General features: G+C 41.6%; 1 protein-coding gene across 1 annotated transcript in view; it reads right to left on the bottom strand.

Annotated features, from left to right (window-relative positions):
* Positions 1-8,971: 8,971 nt before the first annotated feature.
* NUAK1 (NUAK family kinase 1) overlaps positions 8,972-15,089 on the bottom strand; it is a 46,636-nt gene continuing 40,518 nt past the window's right edge. Inside the window, exons 5-7 of the mRNA XM_053943817.1 lie at positions 14,555-14,674; positions 14,119-14,251; positions 8,972-13,056 (exon numbers count right to left, since the gene is read on the bottom strand). Of these exons, the coding sequence (XP_053799792.1) occupies positions 11,903-13,056; positions 14,119-14,251; positions 14,555-14,674 (1,407 nt within the window). The 3' untranslated portion in view covers positions 8,972-11,902. The remainder of the gene's footprint in view (positions 13,057-14,118; positions 14,252-14,554; positions 14,675-15,089) is intronic.

Genomic DNA, 15,089 nt, shown 5'->3' with positions numbered 1-15,089 from the left:
AAAATCCCCTGAAGCAGGGATAGAAGCATGCTCAAATGTAGGTCTCCTTCAATATTAATATCCTTCCTGAGGGCAGACGTCTTTGTTCTTCAGGCCTCTTATGTACAAATTCTCAAGTCTCCTCTAAATACAGTTGCAGAATGACTGATCTGCATGCCTGCTTGAAGTTTTTGGTATTTTGAAATTTATATTAAGTGCTCTAATTATAAATTGAAGGGAAGCTGGAAAAAATTTCTTTTTTTCAGTGTCTTATAGTGTTTTCACAACTTTTCCTATGAAAATGTGTCTGTACCCAAAATCACTGAGACAGTGATTGTGTTATGTAGGTCTCCAGATTCTCTGGTTTAGCTCACAGTAAATTCATAAAGAATTCAAGTGTGGAAAAGCTGAGAGAAAGATCCAAGTCCAAGCAAATGAAAATTATGAGAGGGAGCTGCTTTTGTTATAACAATAGCTCAAAATTTCCTGAACTGCAGATTTTGCTCACTGACAGAAGCCAAAATCATTGCTGATTTTCATTTCTTCGGCTGATGATGGTACTTTTGCAAGACCTTCCCATAGTCATCATGAAAGTGGAACAAAAGGCCTGAAAGCCACCATGAGACATCTGACATGAGTAATCATGACATCAGTGATCAGAGTTGTGCTCGGAGAAAGTCTTTGGGATACATGCACATAAAAATTGCATAGCTGTGTATGTGTTGTACTCCCACAATGTACTGCAGTGTGCCCCACACGGACAGCAGCCATCAAAGAGCATGGGAGACATAGGCTTCAGTTTGATTTTTTTTAGTTCATATGTTTTAAAATAAAAATAACATTACTGGTTTTTACATATAGGAAAAAAGCTGGATGAGCAGCCAGGAGCAGACACTCGACCGAGTGAAGTTCACCTGGATGCAGCAGGCGGGCAGAGCCTGCCAATTCTGCAGGTTAGTGCAGGTCTGAGGTGCCCGAAGTGACTCTCCCTTCTTGCTCAGCAAACAGGGGAGATTTTGTTCAGCGTGGCGGGGATTCCCAACACAGAAACCAACTACTCCAGTCCCCCCAGCCACTCCTTCCTTCCTGAGCTTGGTTATCTACTTTTAAAGCAAATTGCTTGTTCCAGGAGAAGGTGTGAATTAGCTTTGTCTAAGGGGAAGGAACTGTAGAGTGGGATGACCAGTTAAGAATCGGTTTCTGATGTTGTCTCTGCAAATCCACAAATCAAATTAGCTTGAACAAACTGGAGGAAAACACATGGTGCAGGCACCCTGGCCCTTGAGTAACAACAAGCAGCAGTAGGGTATGCTTCAAGGGGAAAAAAACCAAAACAGTGGTGGAAGTAGATACAAATTACTTCAGGGGATCCCTGAAGTCATTCAGCTCAAGGTGTGTGTGGTGCAGAGGATATTTGCAAGGGACAACACAACAGGGATCCTAGAGGTTTCCTGGGTGTGATGGCACTTTTGGAGCAAGGTGTGGGCTTGCGAGGAGGTTGCTGCTGATGTGCCCAGCCTGTGCCGGCGCTGGAAGTGCTGCACAGCCCATGGGGGGTCAGGGAAACCCAGTATGGAAAGAGGTGAAGAAAGACTCCTTACAATATCCATTTGCTTTGAGCTCTGACTTTGCATATTCTTTCCCTCAAAGACTATTCCCTTTATTCTGGCACTTAAAAAGAAATTAAGCAGGTTAAAGGTCAGCTTTATTATTTTTTTGGGGTTTTTAAAAACTTTAAACCACAGCCTAAGGAGCCTACCTATGCCATTTGGGAACGAAAAATCAGCACATAAAGCCAGTCATTTTAGGTGTCCACTACAGCAGAGATTTTATGGGCTACAAAATCAAATATGACAGTGACCCTGGATGTACTGGAACAATCTCTTCAGTTTTTCTCTCCATCACTAAGCTTGCTGATTTATTTCCTTCTGAATCCATAATTATATAAAAGAAGATCAGGGTTATCATTATTATCTTGCCAAAATGTTCATTCCTTATGCAATAACTCCTATAATGATTCTACCAGAAATGGGGAAATACTCTTCTGAATATAGGATAGGCTTATGAGGGGCTATCTGTAGGGGAAAAAAAAAAAAAAAACCCAAAAAAACAAACAAACAAACAAACAAACAAAAAACCCAAAAAACGAACAAACAAAGCAAAGCAAAGCAAAGCAAAACAAAACAAAACAAAACAAAACAAAACAAAACAAAAAACATCACTAGGGGTTTTGCCAGTAACTTGAACAAGAGTAGAGCTAGGCTTATGCTGACTGTTTTTGAAAATTCCAGCTTTGATTTGTTAATGACCATTTGTATGACAGAGTACTGCAAGCCATTTATCTGCAGAAATAAATACTCAAAATAGAAGAAGAAATCAGGACATAGCCAGGCAAGCTGTGGTTTGTACCAAAGCTTCATATTTGCAGAAAGACAGATATATATAATATTGCTCAGTTTTTTCAGGAAAACCACTACTGAAGCATTTTTGCCAACCGTTTTGAGTTAATGTCAAAAAATAATACTGAAAAGTGACCTTTGGGGATTTCTGAGTAGCATTTCACTCTCAGATAGAAAGCCATGGTCCTGAGTCAGCAAGGAACAGGCAGGCCTACCTTTAAACATGTGAAAGTTATTTATAGGAGCAATTTAGTGAATCGGGGTTCATATGAGATCGATAAGGGGGGAAATTTCATTTAAAAAAACTAAACTACAGGAAATCCTGGCACAGTTACATTTGAAATGTCACATGGGCCCACTCCCTACCCTCCTTTTAAAATGAATGCATTAGTTGTAGCAAAACTCTTCTTAATTAAAGTGGTGGTGCTTTGCTGGAAGATGGACTTAATATGGTTGCTTACCAACGTGGTGGTAGATTCTTGTTATGGTGGAATATGAAATCCAAGCAAAGCCTCCAGATCTCAATAGAGAACAGATTAATGGAGATCTTTCCTCTGCTAACAGCTAGCTGAACTCATAATTTCCTGAATGCTGACAGGTACCACTCAAAGAAGCAACCACCAAGACCTGCAAGGCAGATGAGCACCGACATTTGCTGTGTCCTCACAGGAACCACTCATCCTCTAAAAATCAAACCTCCCCAGGGTGCCTCAAGTGGGACACTCAGGAACTGTAATAGCTAAAGCTTTTATAAAACCTCTAGCCTGAACCTACAGTGAATTAGTCCAACACAAAAAGAGCTATTTCTAACAAAACCTTGCCTGTTCTGATGAAAGACAGTATTTGTAATCACTGGTAAGAAGACCACATCTGTTTATTTTTTCTAGCTCTTCCTCACCCCTCAAACAAGCTGAAATGACCTTTCAACAACAGTTTATTTCTTCTTGGCTTGATCTGAACAAAGGCTTTCTATTCACATGCATGTGAAGGAGAGCATGGATGCTTTAGTGGTGAAAACCCAAATCTCTCCTTTAAGCTTTGCAGGCTTTCTACTGTCCTCTCAAAAACCAGTTAACCAAGTGCTTGTGTGTGGTGAGGACCGTATATAGCAGGGCAGGGGGCTAAATTAATCTAGAGCCTTCTGATGCTTCCAACACACTTTCATTTAGTGGGCAGTTACTCAGTATGGCCTCACAGTATTTCTGGGAATTTGGCACTAGACGTGGAATGATCATGCAGGCAGTGTGGACAAGCTTGGACTGGTCAAAACTGATGTCACTTTTGTTCCATTCCTCAAACTGACTTGAGCTTAGTTTCTATAACTGGAGGACCTTGCTTCAGCTTTTGGCCGAGTCTTCTTCAGAAGAAAAGGTTTAAAGGGAGAAGGCAGATAAACTAATGCAGGAATTCCTGTCTCAGTACCAGCTTTGCCAGAAGAAAAGCCAGATAACTTTGTGGTGGAACAGCACAGCTTTAATTAAGTTTTAGTGAGTGTGTTGTCAAAAAAGGCTTTTCTGCTGTTTGCAGCAATCAGGTCTGCTCTCAACACGTGTATTTTCTGAAGTATTTTTAGAGATGCCCTCTGTAGCTAGGGTGCTTTTGCAGGTGCTTAGGAGCTGCTGATGTCAGAGGGGAAAATATGCAAATTTTCCTTTGTTTGTATGGCAGAACTTTAACAAAAGCTGTCCCTGACAGCCCCATTAAAGCACATTAATGGCTCTGATCCCTCTCTCACGCTAAAGTTGCCTTTGTCCCAGGGCTACCAGGAGGGGCTCTAAGGGCTCTCCCTCAACATGTCAGCCAGCAGGATCCCATTCTCAGTGCAACTGTGATCCCGCTGCAAATGGTGACAAGGGACAAATCTGTATCTCCTGTGAGCAAACCTAACTACTTGTACTTGCCCTGGGAAAAGAAATTAGGGAGGGTCCAAAAAATCTGCTCCAATTTCAGTATGGAACAGTAGGAAGAAATTAATTTATTCACTCATATCCAGTGCAAGAGAAGATTATCCCTCTATTCTCTCACCAAGAAAAAATGTTGCCCCTACTCTGCCACATTTTCTGTAATCATCAATAGTTTTGTTTGTTCCAGAGTTAGCTGCCTAAGTCATTGCTAGATCAGGATAATAATTTAGAACTTTTCAGAAAACAACATACTGGCTCTAGTAAAAAGCAACTGCAGTTACTTCTTCATAGGCCAGGTGATGTTGTTCACGTGCTACTCATCTGGGCTTTTTGTGACTTCTTTATCAATGTCAAAAGAGGTCAATTTCCATGCCCACACAGACTAGTCTGGTAGGATACCCTGGGATAAGACCACACTAGAAACTTGACCAAAGCATCATTTCCCTTAGGAAAGGACAGATTTATTGAAATGTAACACTCAAGTTCTGGGCTGTTGAAAGCTTTGCAAGTGTCTTGTTTTTCTAAGGAGCTGAAGCTTCCTGTCTTCTATGCAGTACTCACACTCATACACTCCTGAGAAATTAAAAACATTTTGATTTCCTAAAAAATCACCACTAATGATAAAATTCCTTTTCAGCTGAAGAATTTTTCAATTTCCCCAAAATTTTACAATCCCCTGGTGTGTCAGTGTTTTGAAAGACCCCAGACAGCTAAGGAAAGGCTCAAGATTTCAGAGTATCACTGTTTTGAAATGTCCAGCCTGAGGTCCAGCAAGGGCTGAGGTCACAGAGAGCAGGTGGTGGCCATCAGTTTCAAAAATTCAGGTGTAGGTAGCTGAAACTGGCTTCTCAGAAACAGGTATTTCTAACACTGCTTTTGAAAATAAAGAATTCCTCATATGGAGGGGTCAAATGGTGAGCAGCTGGGGCTGGAAGCCATTCCCACTCAATCCAGTCACAGTTTCACAATGATAGGAATTTGATTTTTAAGGCTGGATGCTTGTCCAGGTTGGGTCACTATCAGTTTGCACCATCTGGGGATGTAATACTTGACTGTTACTCATTGCCTGTTTCTACCCTGACAAAATTGTGTCCTGGGAATGCAAGGGGCTTAAGTACCTTGGGGTTTCTCAGGGCTGGAGCTAACTGAACATTCCTTGTGGCACTGAGTTGTATGGAAATTTAAAGATCTCTTCTCAGGCAGCAGATCCCTTGTCTCAAGAAATCTTCTGATTAAATTGTCAAGCTGTGAGGACGTGCAGCTAAAGAGAACAACAGAGTTTGAAGGAACATTTAAAGAAATATTTTTGACAATTCCCAGTGCAGCTGGGATGATGACACATGCTCTGGTCCTAGCATTCTTGCCTGGCAAGCAAGGGCTAGGACTTTATATGTTAATACAAATATATATTTACATATTTTCTAACATCTGTTATGAATTTATTTTGGTTCTATTTAAAGTATGTCTTGTCCTGTTATCTCTGAGGCTGAAATTTGGAAGGGTTTCTTAATAAACTCTATGTACTGCAGAGCCACAAGAAATATTCTCCCTCCTCCACAGCTTTTCAGACAGTCCTACAGTTATTCCTTCCTCGTATTTCTAAATGCATTAGCATCTCCTCAGCCTATGAAAGGAGCACAGTTTTCTTAGTGGATTCCTGCTGGGAAGGGTATAATCTCACCAGGGTTTTATATTGGGTCAGTCTAACCCATTTGTCCTGGCAGCCCAGCTTTGTAATTGTCCTGTAGCTTGGTGCCTGTTTCAGGGAGCTCCCTGCTCTTAGCTCAGGGCTCCATCCACAGTTTCTGCATCCTGGAAGAAAAGCTGCCTCCTGCAAAGGACCTGTGCTGGAGCTACCACTGCAGAGATCTCAATGGCCTCCGAGGCCGAACAATGGCACAGCCAGGGTTAGAGCTGCTAAAGGACCTTGGGAGCAAAGTTCAACCCACTGTCCTGACAGGAGATTTATGCAGTCTATGGAGCAAAGCTAAACAGGACAGCAAGCAGGATTTGGACTACGTGAGAGAGAGAGACAGGCTTTATTTGTGTTAAGTAAATAGGATAAAGTGAAAGGGAAAAAGGCAAAAAAGAAAATGTCGAGGCGGGAGGCAGGTTGACGCCAACATTCCCACAATGGTCTCTGACAGCAAAGGCTTCAGTGCAGGGTGCTCACTGTATCACAGATTGGGCATAGATTTTCAGAGGTGCTCAGTGTCAAAAAACCCTGAGTTCACACTGGCAGTCAAGATGCTTTGCTGAATGAAGAAGTCGGGTGATGTCCCGACCCAGAAGTACACCTGTAGCCAGCACCCACAGCGAATTTCCTTATTTTGATAGCAGTCACCTGCCTAACTCCTTCGTGGCCCTGCGCCTGGTGCAATACTCAGCATGAACTTGAGTTGGGATGAGGAGTCTTCTGCAGATTCATAGAATTGTCTTGTAAAATGCTTTTCCAAGGAACAATTAAGCATCAGTGCAAATAAATATAATTTCCTTAAAAGTTCAGGGCTCTGTATGGCCAGATGACATGCAAATCAAAGGGTTTTCTGCACTGATAAAATTCCAGGAAATATGGGGCAGGGAGTAAGGAATAGAGAGAGATAGCCAGAAACAAAAATGCTCAGATCATCTATCCAAAAAAGTTGCTTCTTCAGCCAAATTACTCAGTCTTTTATGAGAAGGATGTCTTGGTTTGGCAAGGAGGAAAAAACAGCTCCACCAGACAATAAAAAAGGCTCCACTTGAATTCTAAATACCAATAATGGCAGTGGAAAAACAGCTTGTTCTCTGCTGTGGTAAAACTCTCTGTTGAAATCCTGAAATGAGAAACCTCAAACAGGTATGAGACCTTGGGCTGATGCTAGCAAACATCAGTGTCTATAGGCTCAACAAAAGCATTCTTGCAGATTTGTCTCCAGAAGCAGCTCATTAAAATGAGCTGTGAATCACTGAGATAAATGTTGAATCAATCTGATATGCTTCTTATATATACAAAATTTACATGAGTATCAGACATCTCCCTTCATTAGGCTGGTTATGACTTACCCTGTAGCTATAACTGAGGCTCTGCTGTTGCAAAGTTTTACTGTACATGCTTATGGAGTCAATAACAAATTTGTCTGCAGTAACTAAAAATGCTCCTCTCTTGTTTCCTTGTTCCTGTCCTGCCCAAAGCATAAAACTCAGCAATTTCTGAGAACCACTGGAATGCCTATGCAGTAAACATAAAGGACGACCAGGTCTGTCTACAGATTTACTATGTGACTTCAGCAGAGGCATATTGCTCTGCACTTAGCTTCTGTAATAAACAGGAAAATTAAAACTCTGAGCTCCCACCCCACCACAGAGCTGTACACTCTCAGAGCTGTACAAACATCTACATAATTACTCCTCAGAGCTTGCATCAAATGTGCAGCATGCCCAGCCATCCAGAACTTTCTAAAAGTCATTATTTTTAAAATGAAACAAATAGTTTGCCCTCAGCTTCACTTTTTAACTAGTGTGTTTAAAAAAAAAAAAAAGTTGTTTCATAATTGCTGTTACAGAAGAGACTTGAAGTATATTTTCCACCACCAGCACAATTAGACCTTATTCACCTCAGGTGCAAGAACAGGCATGCTGACTTTGACTATATACCTCATAATTCCTCCCTCAATTAGCACACAGCAGATAATCATTCATTTTGTAATGTATTAACACCTGCCTACCCTTCTGCATCATTGGCTTCTTCCCTTTATTCCCACTGGGTTTTAAGTGGTCTTAATCTAGCAGCTACAGCCATGGCTTCTTGTTTTAAAAAGCTCAAGAGAGATAAAATGAATTAGAACAATTAAAGCCTTTTTCTTTTTTCGTAATATCCAAACCTTGGATCTTAATCCAAACTGCCTGTAATTTAAAAGAGCAGAATATACACCACAGGTATCTTGGCTGGCTGCATCAAGGGTGAAGCTTAATGGTGTCTTCCTCAGAGCCAATACGAAGACATTGCCAACCATTTCCTTTATTTTAACAAGTCCCCAGCACACACAGCATACCTAACACCCAGCTTCCCTTATGATGCCCACTTGTTTTCCAAGAAAAACAATCCAAAGCCTTCTGGTGATCGTGGGGATTCCAAAAAAATGAAAACTGACTCCCCTTTTCCCCCTCTCACCAGCTGATTACTCTGTTCAAAGCCATCTGACCAAAATCAACACACACTCAAAGCAGTGAATGGCCATCAGTCTTTTTTGATCAAATTACTGCTCAAACCCCCTAAATTTTACCAACGAAAACATTGTCAATAAACTGTCCCTTTCCCAGACGGGGAGGAGAAAGGACCATGACCATCTGTCTCTGAGCTACAAATGAGTTGTGCTCTGTCTGCTCAGCCAGCTCTGTCTCACCTACAGCACACCTGGCCCACAAACCTCATTTATCTTCAACAGAAAACCCCCAGCCAGTTGTTCTCCACCAAACTTCTCTAGAGCTGAAAGCTCTGTGTGCTTTGCAGTGCCAAATGCTTCACAGCAAGGGAGTCTCTGTGGCCACCCACATTATATTCAAATGCACAAATGAGCCAAGGAGGTTTGCATAAACAACTTGGTACAAAGTGCTGAGATGCTGCTGTATTTCTGCATGACAAGTTCATTACCATTTGGCATTGGCTCATGCTGATGTACAGTGAAAAAGAAAAGGGGCAGAGAGAAATTCTTCACAGTTACATTAATTTCATTTTATTTAATAAAAAACAGTATCAGATTAAAAATACAAACACTTCGGGTGATTATCCAGCGTTTTTCCCTGTGTGCCTTGTAGAGCTCAAACCAACCAAGGATTGGGAGAAAAAAACAAAACAAAAAAAAAACCCAAAAACTAACACCAAACAATTTTGGCCGGAGCTGTAAAATAATGTTGCACCAATTAAATTATACCAAATATATTATTATAACTTTGAAATGGCTTTCAGACCAATAAATAAAAAAAAGACAAATTCAAATAAAAAAGTTGACTTTGTATTACAAAAAAAAATTAAATAAGAATCACAACACTAATAGTAACAATGTGCAGTCAAGTTTTTTTTTTCTTCTCTTCTAGGAATGATAACATGCCAGTAAACATGTAACATGCCAGTAACATGCCAGTAAATCCCTACGTAACATTTCCAGTTTGGCAGCAAGCAGTCACTCACTCATTCACATTTGTACACAAGGAAGCGGGCCTGGGCAAAAGCCTTGGACATAGGAGCCTTCAGGGTGCTCCTCACTTCCCTGCCACGGCCAGCTGAGCTCCCTTCCCTTCCTCCTGAAACCTCTGTAACACCACTCAAGGTTTAGTGCCAGATGTGCAGGGAAGGTGTGATGCACTGGATAGCACTGCATGGGTCAGCAGTGACTCACACCAGCTGAGGATGCAGCTCTTACACCCCAGGGCATGAGTTAAAAGCTGTGGCTGCAAGACACATCCACCCTTGTTTCAGAAAGACCATGGAGACTACGTTGAGTTGTTTTAAAATGCACCACAGCAAACCTGTTAATTCAACACACTGCAAAATGGGGTGCCGGTTTGGGATGGGGTAAAAGAGTACATGCAGGGCTTGTGAGAGATGAGACATCTGAATATTATACAGAGAGGTACACATCTGTAGAGAAGTGACCTGCAGTTGCCCTTCCTGAGCAAATGACAGTGGGCCAGATTTCACTTGACCACCTGAGAGTATGTCTCTCAGAGATTTCACGGTATTGACGCCATTTATTTCAGAGTCAAATTTGGTCCAGTGTAAGTGAATAAGTAAAAGCTAAAAATTCTCCACAGAGGCAGATTAACTGATTTAGGAAACTCAAGCTGGTTCATCTTTATGCTAGGTAGCCCACTGGATTTTTAGGAGGAACCAGCAGACTTAAGTACCATGACACACTGAATAAGAGGAATCTGCAAGTGAAATAGCTCCCTGTCCCAGATGCCAACGATAAATGGACTTATCCCCTGTTCCCAAGGAATCCCCAGAGGAACTCTTCCGTTTCTGCACCATCTCTACAATTTGGGACACAGTGGGTCGAACTCTGCTTTCAGTTCCAGTTACAGGGCAGGAGTGAGACCAGAACTTGCCCCATGTCCCTCTGCTCTGGGTATGAGTGTGGATACAAGTTTTACAGCTGTGGATTATTTGACATCATTGGCTGAAACCTGTGATTTAATTACACCAGTGCACCTCCAAGAAAGCCAGGGGCTATGTGCTCATGGAAATGAGACTGAAATGGGCCTGAAGATTCCAGTTTGCCCAGGCCTGTCAAACACACAGTGCCTTTCTGACATAGGCTTACATTCAGGTAATCCAGTAGACCCATGTGGTACCTTTATGGGAGTTGAAGCCTTCGGTCTGGATAGCTGTATACGTCTGAGAACACAAACACATATCCTTTTTTCTAACTGGTATCATTGTACACTCAGTACCAGCTACACTAGATAGAGGCAGGCCCACAACTTTATGCTAACTCTGTTATTAAATCTACCATTATAATTTCATCATTCAATTCTTTCTGCTCCGTTAGCACCAACCTAGAAACATTTTCATTTGCAGAAAAGCATTGTCCCATTAACTTTCTGACCTCTATCCATTTCCTACATTCTACAACCTTTTCCTTACCTAACATTCTGGTTGCAAACTACTGTCACCCCCAAATACTACAAGCTAGCAGCAAGGTGGCACCATTTGCTGACAGTGACTGAACTCTAGATTGGAGGGTCAGTTAACCCTTGAGACCCTTTGTCAGATCCATCTTTGTCTGGGCATTCATCTGGCTGGCCATTTTGAAAGAGTCACAGATTGAACATATGGGTTGAAATGCCTTAAAAGGTCATTTAGTTGTGGATAATACCCATTCCTTCTAGTTGCCATTATAATTTCTGCGGCTCTGTTTTTGCTGGTAGTTGGAAACAATTTTAGAACTTTCTACTCACTGAAGAGCAATGGCTTTGGACACTGTGGGAGGTCTAGATATGAATGTCTGCTCCACTTCTTGTCCACAAACACCTCACGAGGTTTTTCTGGGGCAAGTGTCTTAAATTATCTTAGAACATGTTCACAACCTCTCAGGTCACTGTGGTGGAAAGGACCATGGTGACCACCTCACCTGGTGTCCTGCATAAAGCAAGCCAAAGATTCCCACTGAGCAATCACTGTACCTAGACAAATAACTTCAGAGGGAAATAAAGCCTCTTTTTCTAAAAGGCATCCAAATCTATCTTGAAGAGTTCAGCTCATCTCTTCAAAAAGTTTATATAATATTAATTACAAACCTCTCAAAACGTGTGTCCCTCACTTCCAGTTTTAATTCTGTCTAGCTTTGACTTTGAGCCATCAAGTCTTGATGCTTTTGTCTGCTAGCTCCTGATGTGCTTTCATCACAGATACAAAGACCAAAGGTTTTTCTCTGGTCAGGTAGGAAATATTTTGAGGACACAAAATTAGAGAAGTGTGAGATGGCTTTGGGGTAACTTTACTCGGAGTTCAGCTAAATAGGTAGAGTTAACTCCTCTGAATCAAAACCTACCATTGTCAGCAAATCAGTGACCTGGCTTACTCCATCATAAAGGTACACAGAATAACTCCCTTCCCTCCCTTTTCCCATCTTCCCTTTGCTAGTTGAGATTGTTGCAGATCTCTAGGGCTTTCTTGTAGACCTGAGTCACATCATCCATGTCTGTGAGAAGAGAAAAACTGCTGTCCCCCAGACGGTTGCGGTAACGCTTTAGATACTGTGGCCGTGGGCGGTTCTGAAGTCCTTCAAAGTCTTGGATCTGGAGGAAATTTTCAGCAGACACACAGCTCCGTATTCTCTGCCTGTTTGGCCTGTTCCCTTGCAAATCCAGCAAATCAAATGAATCACTGGACAAAATACTGTCATCACTAATTACGCTGGAAGGGCGACTGTAACTTCGAGGTAATGCATCCCCAGGCAAGACCATTTCTTCCATGGCCTCCAGCACTGGTGTGTCAGGGCTAATCAAAGCAGGTTCAGTGCTGTTGGTAGAATACTTGCTGTTGTGTTTCAAGATGCCCTTACGCCTGCAGGAATGGTTATAAGACCCATTTCTGGATGGTTCTGTGACCCCTGGAGAAGTGTCACTGTTTACTGTTTCATCATTATTGTCCAAGAGTTCAGAAGATTCACTTCTTTCTGGAGAGGAATAATAGCCAGACTCCCTCTGCTGCGTCTTCTTTAAGATTCCTTTTTTTGGCATTAGTGAAGACTGCTTAGTGCCATATTTGCCTGCTATCTCTCCCTCTACAACACTTTTAATGGCCACGCCAGTCCTACACAACTCTTGCTCCATCTTAAAAGCAGAGGGTAACACTGGGCTGACAACTCCTTCAATGAAACCTGCACTGTGAGAGCGATGTTCACTGTTGCTCCTTTTCTTCAGGATGCCTTTGGGTCTCTTGGAGGTTGGTTTGGTGGCATTTTCAGCTCCTCCTTCCTGGATGGACTGTGCAATGTCATTTTCCTTTTTTGATTTTTTCAGAGACCTTTGTCTCTCTAGTGTGACTTCAGGACCTTTGGGCTTAGAAAGGCACTTGATTTTGGTATCAGTCTCTGGTTGGAGGCCAGTAGAACGGTGATGCCAATCAATGAACCTTGCCAGCAGTGGGGACTCAGAGTCCCTCATGGCATCACAGTCACAAACACTGCTCTTGTAACCCCAGTTAACCCACCAGTGGTTGGCAATGTCTTCAATGGTTGCTCGGCGTTCAGGGTTCACCATCAGCATCCACCTGATAAGACCACGAGCATCTATGGGTGAAGAATGGCATGTAACATTTTTAGAACATGGGCATTCTTAGGTTTGTCAGTTTCAATTGAAAGCATGAAGACAATAAAATGAGCAAAAATAATGCTTCGTACTACAGAGAAAGTGAAAAGGAACAAGGCTTTGACCATCAGTCGATGGAAAATACCTCTGAGCACTAATTTTTATCAGAAGAATATGATTCACTCTGGAAAATGAACTCTGGGCTCTCCAATAAATTAATATGAATAGTTACATCTTACTGAAGGAAGTCACCAATCTATTGACTCTAATGACAAAACTTAGAGGGAAATAAAACAAAATTGCGATATTTTAAATTATCTACACCTTATTGTTTCTGTATTTACTTTTTTCCAAACACAATGTAGTCTTCTGTGTATTGTAAAGGTTTATTTCTATATAGAGAGAGAGAAGACAGAAATTTGAAAGGAATGGCAAACAACCAATACAAGATAAATATTAATTTAAATATAATATTTGTATAGATATTTAAGGCTAGAAGGAGTCATTATAATCAATAAGTCAGACTTAGCTGCTATTCTTCTGTGAGGTGACTGCTTAATGTGCTATCCTAAAAGCCAATGTGAACACAGTGGCATTAATTCAGATTTTGGCCTGTCTTCTTTAATAAGAGATTGTGTTGCTACGACCATTCACCTTCTCTCTGCTTGTGATAGCCCACAGTGTAGTGAGAGGACTGTTCTGTACCAGTATGTTGTACCAGTTTACAGCTTGTCTGAACAATTTCACCTGCAATAGCTAACATACCTTCCAGTACCACAGATCTACTTAAAAAAACCCATTACAGCTCCCCAAGGCAGCAAAATCAATCTGCTACAAAACTTTAATTTCAAAAAGGCTTTTGGAAAGTGCTGTATCCAGATGGGAATTTATAGCAGATGAACTCAGTAGAAGAATGAGATTTTTTTTTTTTTTGGTGTACATCATTCTAATACAACACTGTAACATGTTGGAAGGGGCCAAACAAAATGTTCCATTCTGAACTGCTCTCAGTTCAGCACATGGCTCTCCCTCCTTTTTCATACCTGAGGTCTGTGTTGGCTCACGATATTCTCCACTGCTGATCTGCCTGATGAGATTTTTGTGATCGAAGCCATCAAAGGGCATCGTTCCATAAACCAGAGTGTAAAGCAATACACCGAGGGCCCAGCTGTCAACCTGGAATACAGACACAACACATGTGAAGCCCAGGGAAGTTGATCCTTTCCCTTCTCCATGCTGTTAGCACCACAAGAGCAGCATCATGTCCAGCTGCACCTACTGCTGGGCAAAATGGTATCTAACATCTCACTAACCACCCACAGGCAGTGTAAACAAAAGTGAAGCAGCTTAAGAACTTCAAATACAGAACAGACCCAAGTGAACTCACATGTACAGTAACATTTGTATTAAGACTCCCTCTCAAGAACATTATCATCAAAGACATCCCCATATCACCACAGAAAAACTGACCCTTCTTACCTCTGGGCCTCTGTAAGGCCGTCCATTAACTATTTCAGGGGAAGCATACAGAGGGCTTCCACAAAAGGTCTGCAGAAACTTGTCTTTATGATAAAGGTTGGAGAGTCCAAAATCAGCAATCTGTAAATAGAATTGCAAAAGGCATTTGTAATATTAATGATTTCTTAAAGTAACAAAAAAACCTTTATCAGGAAAGACTTAGCTATATTTGTCTCTGCCATAGGGAAAACTCAATGTGGACTTTACTTTTCTCTTTAAAGATCCCTCAGAGAAGAAGGGTTCCCAGGTTAAGTCCTCCTGATTAGGAACAAGGATGCTTTGGGTCCATTCACAGAGAGGCCACCAACTGCACAACCATCAGCTAGTAATTTTATCCTGGATGAATTGCACATGCTTGAAAAGATAATCTCATACTGGGAAACCTGCTGTCCACTGACTGCTCTTCATCTTGTATAGTCATTAATACCAGAGGAAAGCAAGAAGAAAATACCACCCTTCTTATCAGACACATGCGAGCCAAAAGCCACTACCTTTA

This window comes from Vidua chalybeata, chromosome 5 (assembly GCF_026979565.1).
Source record: "Vidua chalybeata isolate OUT-0048 chromosome 5, bVidCha1 merged haplotype, whole genome shotgun sequence".
Lineage (NCBI taxonomy): Eukaryota > Metazoa > Chordata > Aves > Passeriformes > Viduidae > Vidua > Vidua chalybeata.
Note: the sequence above shows the minus strand (reverse complement) of the source record. Positions and strands in the feature narration are given on the sequence as shown.